This window comes from Tupaia chinensis, unplaced genomic scaffold (assembly GCF_000334495.1).
Source record: "Tupaia chinensis unplaced genomic scaffold, TupChi_1.0 Scaffold144058_2, whole genome shotgun sequence".
Taxonomy (NCBI): Eukaryota; Metazoa; Chordata; class Mammalia; order Scandentia; family Tupaiidae; genus Tupaia; species Tupaia belangeri.
Window position 1 is genome coordinate 104,886 of NW_006203911.1, and position 10,684 is coordinate 115,569.

The 10,684-nt window shown below is 50.5% G+C and overlaps 1 protein-coding gene across 1 annotated transcript in view; it reads left to right on the top strand.

Annotated features, from left to right (window-relative positions):
* The window catches only part of BCORL1 (BCL6 corepressor like 1), a gene marked incomplete in the record, with an annotated part of 57,930 nt that overhangs the window by 37,566 nt on the left and 9,680 nt on the right, over positions 1–10,684 (top strand). The window contains 2 exon segments of the mRNA XM_027767240.1: positions 1,736–1,902; positions 2,843–2,988. Of these exon segments, the coding sequence (XP_027623041.1) occupies positions 1,736–1,902; positions 2,843–2,988 (313 nt within the window).

The window sequence follows — 10,684 nt, forward strand, 5'->3', positions numbered from 1 at the left end:
TTGAGTAGAGAGAAAAGGAAAGTGAGAAAGCAAGCCACCAGGTTCGGCACTTGAACAATGGTCAGACATGTGGGAGTCCAACACCTCAACCACCATGCCACTTGCCGGCCACACAGAGCTTGATGTTTTAAGGTTTTCAATACTTACACAGGAATTCAACAAGTTCATGGAAAAATGAAAGTACAATATGAGGTTATTTGGGTACAAGAAGATATTCAAAATCTATGCGTAGTTTTTTCCTAATACTCATTTTCTGCGAATTTTTTGAAGACACCCCATATTGTTGACTTGTTTCAAGACAGCTGCACCCACAGCCAGACTGGTCAGCCAGGAGAGCTGACCTGACAGTGTCTCACTGTGTTAAGCTCCGTCTTTCTGGAGCATCTTGTGTGGGTGTCTGGATAGCTGCCAAGGGAGACCTGAAATAAAAATGACGACCAGTCCGTGCCCTCGAGGTTAATTTTCTTATACATGAAGCAAAACCAGCAAACAGGAAATTGTTGAGAAGAAGCAAAGATCATGCATGGGACTTGAGCACATGGGACATTCTGTCAAGGGAGAAAGGGAGGAATCGCCTGGGGCCTTAGGCCCTGGGGAAGAGGCAAACACCTGCCTTGGTGAGGAGGGGAAGAGGCCTTGCACTCTCTCCAGGTAAAGGCAGCGGGGACTGTCTCTGTTCACAGATGGCTGCATCTCCCATACAGGCACACACCCAGTGTCCCTCACCCGCCAGCCTGCGAGCGTCCCATCTCCCTAGTGCCCCCGAGAGGGCTGTGCACTGACAGCAGACATCGCTGTGAAGGCCAGGCAGCTGCCGGACTGCCATACTCTCCCTCCCCGTCAGCCCATTCACCACCTTCATCCCACACTAACCGGGGTGCTTCAAGTCCTCGGAGTCCTGCCTCTGGTCCTATAGACTGAGCCAGAGAAAGTTAATCATTAAAATGTGGGCGAATGACTTTACTGGATTATTCTCAGAACAATCCCCATTTGACGGGAGGACTGGAACTGACTACCCTGGCACAAGCATTGTCCTGCTGAGACCAGCTCCCAGGGTTGGTAGGGTTGGTACTTAAACAATTCCTTTGTCCTGGTTCATCCCCAGAGGGCATGTGTGCTGACCAGAGAAGACAGACAGAAAGAGAGAGGTAGGGAGAAAGCCCCCTCCAATGGGGCATGGTCATGCTGCAATCCCGTCTCCTCCATTTAACCCTCCTGTGGGGTCTTGGGCACACAAGCACACAACCCAGTGTGTTTCTCAAGCTGCCAAGGCTAGGATTTGAACTGCTGTCAGCCATGTGGGATTAGCTCCCTTAACCACTAGGCTATGGGTCTGACCCCTTCCTGGTTCTTGAATTGCCACCAAAGGCTGTGCTCATCATATGTCCCCTTTCTTTGGTCTGGGGCTGGCTTTCAGAGCTTAGGGAGTCAAAGTGTGGGTGTTCAAGTCCTAGAAAGGCAGAGGAGCCTCTCTGGGGACTTCACCCCAACACTCACCACCCAGATAAAGTGTTCTTGGCTGTAAGACTCGTCTCTCCATGGCCAAGGAGATAGTTCAGAGCTGGGGCCCTGGTGATGGCAGCTCTGAACGGACTACACCGACAGAGGTTACCAAGACTTGCCTGTCGGTCCTGGAGCAAAGGTCAGGCTCTGATATTAGGGGAGCTTCAAGTCAAACGGGTGATTTCAGGAGTTAGCTCTCTCTTTGCTCACAGGGCTCTCCTTGTCCCCACAGGACGTCGTCCTTTATTGCCTCCAGAAAGACAGCGAGGATGTGAACCACCGTGACAATGCTGGCTACACAGCCCTGCACGAGGCCTGTTCCCGCGGCTGGACCGACATCCTGAACATCCTCCTGGAACACGGGGCCAACGTGAACTGCAGCGCACAGGATGGCACAAGGCAAGGAGGCCGCTTCCCCCCGGGTGCCATCCTCACCCCCAGTTTGGACCTTGGCAGCACTCAGGCTCCCAGTTGCAGAGAGGCCTAGTCGGGAGGCATTTCTGAAAGGCGTCTATAAACGGGCAGGGCCGAGGGAGATCCAGCTACGGGCAGGGGCAGACGAGTCCCTGAAGGGCTGGTCTGCACTGGTTACTCGGGGGAGGCTGGCGTTGTATAGGGATCATCTCATCACATGCAGCTGTCACCAGGAAGGCCCGTCAGGCCTCCCGCTCATGGTCCTGCTCAAGCACCTGTCTCAGGCAGAATCTGGGACTTTAGGAACTGGGAGGCCGACCTTAGGGTAGCATTCCACATTTGACATTTTAAATTTGACCTCTATATCCATTTTAAAAATATACCTGCTGTGTCTTAGAGAATTGTACTGTTTCTTTGTTCTACCAGAGGGCCTACTTCTGGGTAGAGAGAGACATAAACTGCATACCAAGTAGGGGGACCTGGGCTAGGAGGTGCAGGCTCTGCTTGCCCACTGCCTGGCCACCTCCTGCTGTGTGGAGCTCTCCGCTCATCCCTGCTCTTGGGCAATCACCTGGCTCCTTCATTCTTCCCTCCCTCCGTATGTTTTAACTTTATCCTCGGTGAGGGACCCATTCTCTGCTGAACTCCAGAACTACATTGTGCCCTTGGGACTGTCCCAAGATGTAGGGGAAGTATAAGAGGGAAAATAATAGGAACGAGGAAAAAGAGGTCCGGAGAGAGGAGAAGGGGACGTGGTAGTGTGGAGCTGTAGGCCAAAGGTGCTCCCCTGCTCCAGCTGTTAACCCAGATTCCACTGGGGTGACCCCGGGGCCATCCCAGTTTTCCCTGCTGAGGCAGCCTGAAACTTAGACATCCGAGTTCCTACTCGGGCCCTGTTATCCTCATCCTGTATCCCACCCCGCAGGCCAGTTCATGATGCAGTGGTCAACGACAACCTGGAGACCATCTGGCTTCTGCTGTCCTATGGGGCTGATCCCACGCTGGCCACCTACTCGGGTCAGACGGCCATGAAGCTGGCCAGCAGTGACACCATGAAGCGCTTTCTCAGTGGTAAGCATGGCCCAGACAATTCTGGGCAGATCCTCTTCTCCCTCCACCTCAAATAACTCCCATGAGGGGCTTCTGGCCTCTTCACATGCTTCCCTCAAGTGCCTTAGAAATCTCTGTCTACTTGAAAAAGCCTAAAGGTCTATTTTCTCTCGTCCCCTTGCTGTGAGTGTCCACGTTGCATCCTCTTGGGAGCCCCAGCAGCTGCCCGCAGGGACCCATTTCCCAGCTAGGTGTATGAGCTACGTTGTGGGCCCATGGCCCGACTGGTGCATCTTAGCGGGGTCAAAATGTGTTGACCTGTGCTTTGAACGGTTTGTCCATAGTAAAGAAGTGACACTTAGCATTTTGCTTTTGTTTTCCTAAGTCTGTTTGTGCTTGAAGCAGAACCCCTGAGACCCTTTCTTTACCCTCACAGCCCTTACCTGTGGGAACTGTGACGTTCCCTCTACATCCTCCTCCTTTCCTTTCCTTCACCTTCCTCCCTTACCTGCACCTTCTAGAAAAGCGTCTAGTGTTCAGGCCCATGGCAAGGGCCACAAGCCAACATGCATTTATTTTCTCATTAGTGGATAGCAGCTGTTTGTCTGCAGTTAGATAGCTCCACTGAGTTGGGCAGGCAGGAGGAGGGAAGGCGGGGAGTCTAGCTTGGGCATGCTCAGTAGGAATCTCCTCAGACTTGACCTCCGAATAAAGGAACCCCGCCTCTTAGTGACATCACAGCTTGGCCCTTGCTCCAGCAGTGACTTCTTCAGAATGCCTGAGCGACAGCGCAGCTGAGAGTTGTATCTCTGACCGTCCTCAAAGGCTTCAGTGTCCGGTAGAACCCCTGTGGGACTAGGAGCCGACAGGCCAAGGCTTTGCCCGGGACCACTCCTTCCTCTACCCAAGGCTTTGGCTCTAGTTAGTTCTGAACTCCCACCCCACTAGACATACAGTCTGGGCTCCTGACCAGGGGCTCATTTGTTTATTGAACAAAGGCTAATGGCACTGGTGGTGAAGGAGGACACAAAGGAGTGAAAGGTGTGATGGAAGGAGGGTTAGGTGGGGAGTACCAGCTTTACGCTAATCAAGCTGGGGCAGGGGAGGTAGTAGAGGCCGCTGAGGAGGATCTGGGCTTCTGCTCGGCCACCTTCTCCAGGACTAAACCCTGGAGGACAAACCACAGGCCCTCACAGCCAGAGGCAGGAGGGCTACCTTTTCTGTTTGTCCAACTCCAAGCTCCAGGCTCCCAGGCCTCTGTCATTGAGGGGCAGAGCAGCTTGGATATGTCATTCTCAAATGATAGTCATTTGGGACAGTCATCTGTCCCAGGCCAGTGGTGACTGTTGTCCCTTCAGCCAAGCCATCCCTGGGGGATGTAATGCTGGGACCAGCCACCCTTCGTGGTCTACATCCCCTGCACGTGCAGTTCCTCTTAGACACACATATACATGTCGCCTGCACTCTGTTCCCAGGACAGTCTGGTACAGGAGAGTGTTCAGAACATCTCAGTATTGTAAGGGTACCTCGTGAGGCTCTGTCTCTGACAAACTGGTGTCTTCCAGAGGCCTCTTTGGGCTAGAGACTGCCCTGCTGCTGAGGGTCTTGGGCTCTCTGCGCCCAAGCAAAGTCATCATTGACCACCGTAGTACGCACATGAATCTTCTTCCCAGCCCCTTCACCACACCCCAAAGGAGTGGGAATGGTGAAATCATTTTAAGTAGTTAAAAAAGTAGAAAGAAGCATGTTTTCGTCTCTTCTTCTGTCAGCTCATTCCAATCACTAGTCAGCCTTTTTGACATCTCTTTAAAGTGACTGCAGTGCCAGTCTGTGTTGCAGAACTCAGAGAAAGCCGTGGGTTTTGTTGTTGTTGGTGGTGGTTGTTGTCATTTGTTTTTCCTGTAGGACACATGCACTTTGCAGAGAGAGAGAGAGAGGCAAGAAAAATCACCCCTCATGGGGTATGGCCACACTGCAGTCCATTCTACTCCTGTCTCCTCTGAGGATTTTGGGCATGCACACACACCTGCCTGGTGTGATTTTCGAGGCACCAGTTCAGGACTCAGCCATGCAGTTGACCATGTGGGATCCAGCACCTTAACCTCCACACCACTTGCTGGCCAAACTTAACTCTGTCACTTCCTAGCCTGTTCAGGCTGAGCGCCTTCATTCAGATATATATATATATATTTTAAATGATAGATGGTACAGGAGACAGGGGCATTCCTCCTGCCCCGGCCTCCCAGTCAGCCAGGGCCACAGGCAAATGCCACTGTACCTGGCCTGTCCAGGGCCGTGAGCCAAACCCAGGCCTCCGATAAGGCCCTAGCCTTTGCACAGTGGCTCCTTCCTCCTCACACCATGGAGCTGACTTAACAATGGGGGTCAGGAGCCAATGGAACATTATAAACTGGGCCATTTCTTTTCTCTGCAAAAGCAGAGCTCTGTCTAGGTGTTAGCGAAAGTTCTAACATGCCAGGCTAAGACTTTGGCAGGACACCCCAGGGAGGCGAGCACACCCCAACTAGGCTCCCAGGAAGGAGGACACTTGAGCCCAAGGGCTGTTTTGGGGGGATAAGAGGACATTGTTTAGGGACTTTTTTTTTTTTCAGAAAAGAGATTAAATTCACGTGATATAACCACATACTTCTTTTTTAAAGTTTATTTATTTTATGAGTAAAAGAGAGGAAAATAGAGATATGGCACCCCTCCACACACATGGTCCTGACATTGCTATCTGTCCTCGGCTTTAGCCAGCCCAGATCATGGGCACACGTGAGCCCAGCCCACTCCGGGGGACTTCTCCGGACTTACACCTGCAACACTTCCCACCCAGGATCGCCTCACTAGGTATTGCATTTTATTGCTACACCACCGTCAGCCCCATGAGCATTGTTTTTAGATTTGTTTTTCATTGCCAGAGGGCACATGTGCTTGAGAGAGAGAGAAGGGACGGAAAGAGAGCATGCACATCCCCCAGTGGGGCACAATCATGCCACAATCTTTTTATTTATTTATTTTTTTTTACTATAGAGATCATGTACTTGCTGAAAATAGAGTGTGAATTACAGAACAACAGAAAAAGTGAAAAAGCACCCCCAGGGGGGATGGGCATGCCACAATCCCTTCTCCCTCATTCCCTCTCAGGATTTTGGGTGTGCATGCAAACACGCCTGGTGTTTTGTTCTGTTTTGTTTTGAGAGGTTTTTGCTATCGGGCACGTGCACTCGCCAGAAAGACAGAGAGAGACAGAGAGATAGAAAGCGAAAAATCACCCCCCAGGGGGGATGGCCACGCTGCAATCCCTTCTCCTCTATTCTCCTCTCGGGATCTTGGACATGCACGCACACGCGCCTGGCGTGAGTTTAAGCCACCGGGTCCAGGACTCAAATTGTAGTTGACTACATGGGAGTCCAGCGACATAGCCATTACACCAACTGCTGGTCCCACACCTGGTGTTTTTTTTGAAGGCGTTGGGTCTGGGCCTCGAACTGTGCAGTCACCTATGTGAGATCCAGAGCCTTAACCTCCTGGCCTTACCAAATGCTTTTGCCTGCATTGCTCTATCCCATGAAGATCACACACACACACACACGCACCCGTGGGTCTTCCATGCCGTCAGGGCCAGACACGTGGGATCACTCTGCTATGGGGGCAGCGCAAGCCCTGTAACCATTTTCAGGTGAACAGCTGAGTGGCGTTTAGTACATCCATCATGAAGGGCTATCTTGATCCCTTCAACTGAGTCCTAGTCTTTCTTCATCCCTATATATCTCCCCACCATATTTCCAGGAACCACCAGGTAGGGAGCTCCTGAGGTTCGAGGCTAGGGAAGCCTTTCCTTCCGCCACCCACCTCCATGGATACATTTGCATGGACTTCTGGGTTGTTCTCTTTTACCTCATCTATTGAGCTGAAGTATTTAAAAAAGCTTTTTGCTTTTCATCCCCAACTATTTGCCTGAGGAGACTTTCTGTACATTAATTGGTTCATCCTCCCCCCAGTGGAGGTCCCCCTGGGCAGGAAATGAAGGCAAATCCCAGTAGGGGGCAAAGGGCTCCATTTTCTATAGGCAGAAAAGGTGAGTGAGAGCATCAGGGTGGTGCCTCTTGTAGAGCTTCCTTGGCTTTGTGCGAGGCCCCTGTTCGGGAAGAGCTGTCAACGAATCAAATCCTCCTCTAAGTACACAAAGCAATGCCACTGTTTACAGGTACCCTGTTGTGAAGCCCTTTGTAAAACAGAAGGTACTAAATTCATCTGGGTTGTAAATGTGGATTTTCTTATACTCAGTTGGCCTACAGTGAGGCCATTTCTCCTGAGACCCTGAAGGACGCAGTGGCATTCCTCAGTTGTCTGTTCCTCCATCCATTTGTGGAGCACCTGTTAGATTGCAGGTGTTGTACTGAGTACTGGAGACCAGACAGTAGACACTTCCTACCTTGTTCTCGGGCTCCAAAAGGCCTCCCCCTTGGGCCAAACTGCCCTCAAGACATGCGACTGGTTTGAGAAAAGAACAATATCCACGATAACCAAAGGAAAATAAGACTGTCTTTCCTCCTCCCTCAGGAAGAATGCGGGAGTTGGGGGAGTTGTGTCTGTCAGTTTGGGGCATCAGAGGAAGTACTGAGACTGCTTTTCCTCCCCTCAATGGAAGGGGGCTCGCCTTGTCGTGATCTGCTGCCTCAGCCTCCCAGCTGGGATTGCAGTTGCATGCCACCATGCCTGACTCTTTTTCAGACAGGGTGTCCCTGTGTTACCCAAGCCAGCATCAAGTCATGATCCTATGTCTCATTCTCCCTGAATCACTGGAATTATGGACCCATGCCACTGCCCAGACTTTAGGTTGGATTAGGAATCGAACTCGGACCGCCCATGTGGTCCCAGCCTGTGGAGCACAGTGTCTTAGCACACACCACTGAGGGTGGAACTCATGAGGCCTCAATGGTGCTCTATAAAAAAGTGTATTGAATGTATAGTGATATAATGTAAAAACAATTAATTTAAAAATAAATAAATAAATTTACTGAGGTGAAATTTATATAACAAAATGAACCATGTGGGGACCAGCAGTTGGCATAATGGCTATGTTGCTGGACTCCCATGTAGTTGACCATGATTCGAGTCCTGGACCCGGCGGATTAAACTCATGCTGGGCGCGAGTGCGTGTTTGCCCAAGACCCCGAGAGGAGAATAGAGGAAAAGGGATTGGGGTGTGGCCATCCTTCATGGGGGTAGGGGGGTGATTTATCGCTTTCTGGAGATCGCACGTGCCCTATAGCAAAAACCTCTCCCCCAAAAAATTAACCATATGACAGTGAGCCATTCAGTGACAGTACATTCGTGACATTGTGCAACCACCACCTCTATGTAGTTTCAAAATGTATTTATCCCCCCAAAACAAAATCCTACACTCATACTTATTAAGCAGTTGCTCCCCATTCCACCTTCTTCCTTGTCCCTGGCAATTACCAATCTGTTCTATGGATTTACCGACTCTAGACCTGTCACCTAAATGGACTCATACAGTACGGGGACTTTTGTGTCTGGTTTCTTCATGTAGGCCGACCCGTGTGTTCGCGTGTTTCAGAGCTTCATGCCTTTTTATGGCTGAGTAGCATTCTGTTGGATAAGTAGAGCACATTTTGTCTACTCCTCCACCAGTGGACATTTGGGCCCTGTCCACCTTCTGGCTGTCATGAGTGGAGCTCCTGTGAACATGCATGTCCGAGTCTTTGAGAATCCACTTTCAGTTTGGGGTCTATGCCTAGGAGTGGAATTGTTGCACCCAGGATGCTTGTTTAAGGAAAGAATAAGAGTAAGGACTGAAAGTTGTGGCTGGGGCTGGGAGGCAAGGGGAATCAAGAAGGTAGGTCACTCTTCCTCCTGATGCTGTGTGAACATCTAGAGGAAACACAAGTTGAAGCTGCACCTTTAAGCAAAACTTGGGGCTCCTCCTATCTGCCACTCTGGGGCCTGTTCCAACTGTAGCATCTTTAACTTCTGTCCGTCTCAAAAAGGCAAATTCAGGGGCCCAGTGGTGGTGGCAGAAGTAATGCAAAGGACCCACATGGGAAAGGGCCTGGCTTCATGTCCAGGGTCTCCCTGTACAGGCGGGGCTTATACACATGCCCGTGATGGAGGCCCGCCGAGACTGGGGCTGGATTCTGGCATGCTGACCCTGCTGGGGCACTGTTTCTGCCTTTCTCTTTAATGGAAGAAAGAAAGAAATTTGTTTTTCTTAAAAATCAAAACTAAAAAATAAAGGTGGGGAAAATACACCTGCCAACGACAGAGATTTGCAGTCTGTAGAGAATTAGAGGAATGTGCCCGAGGGGGCTCTGAAGGCAGTTCCTAGAGAGGAGCCCCAGGAATGTGGGTAGCTAAGGCTGCTCTGATGGAATCCTTGTGTGACCTCTTGTGGGGGGCTGGGGCAGCAGTTATTCGGTGCTTAATGTTTGGGCATGCTTGAGTCAGGCAGGCACTCTATAGCCTCGCCTGCCTCCCTCCCTCTCTCCCTCCATAGATTTACCAAGTTCTTACCATGTGCCAGGCCCTGGGCTGAGGTATAGGGAGACCATGGTGAACCAGACAGACATGGACCCTGCCTTTTTTTTTACGCTCCTTATTCCTTTAACTTATGCTCTCATTCCTGTATCTCCCATGACACTGACACAGTGCTAGGCACAGAATGAATACCTACCTAATAAATGCTCTGGAAAAACTACTTCCAGCTCCCAAGTGGCACAGGAGAGCATGTGAGCTGGAAGCGTGTGACCCTCGAGTTTGTTCACAGAATGCACAAAAGAGCTAATATCCATGAGTAAAGATTTCCCGCTCTGGCAGCTTAGCCATTGTGCTTTTTTTTTTTTTTTTAAGAATTTTTTTATTTAACTTTGTTTATTTATTTTCATTCAACCGGAGAGGGACAGAGTAAGAGAGAGAAAGAAAGAGGGAAAGTGAGAAAGCAAGCTGCCAGGTCTGGGACTCGAACCATGGCCAGCCATGTGGGAGTCCAGTGCCCTTAACCACCACACTACCTGCTGGTCTCACTTTATTTTTTTTTTTTTAAGAATTGTTTTTGAACCACGGTTGGCCATGTGGGAGTCCACCACACCACCTGCCGGCCCCCAGCCATTACCTTTTAAAAACATATATTTAGGGCCAGCTGATGGCATGGAGGTTAAGGTGGCTGGATCCCACAGGGCAGACTGTGTGGTTCAAGTCCCAGACCCAGTGGCTTGAAATACATGCAGGCTATTTGTGTGTATGTGTGTGCGCAAAATCCCAGGAGGAGAATAGAGGAGAAGGGACTGTGGCGTGACCATCCTCCAGGGGGTGATTTGTCACCCTCATTCTCTCTGTCTCTGCCTGCCAAGTGCATACACCCTATGGCAAAAATAAGTGTATTTCTATCTTCCATGAGTGAGATAGAGACAGAAAGCAAGAGAGCCAGGCATCTCCAACAGGGCCTTCAGGCAGTGATTCACCCCCCAGCCTGGGTCATGGACACACGCATGCCTGCTGTGCACAGAGAGACTCTGGGATCTGAACTTAGGCCCTTCCCATGTGGCTCCAGCACTGTGGACTTTCATTACTGCTTTGCCAGCATAGCTGCCCCCAGCCATCACTTCAAAAGCTCCTCTCTGGCTGCCTTTTCCTACCAGGGAAAGCCCTTTATTCCCTAGGCATTTTCTTTAAAAAAAAAAAAAAAAAGAGG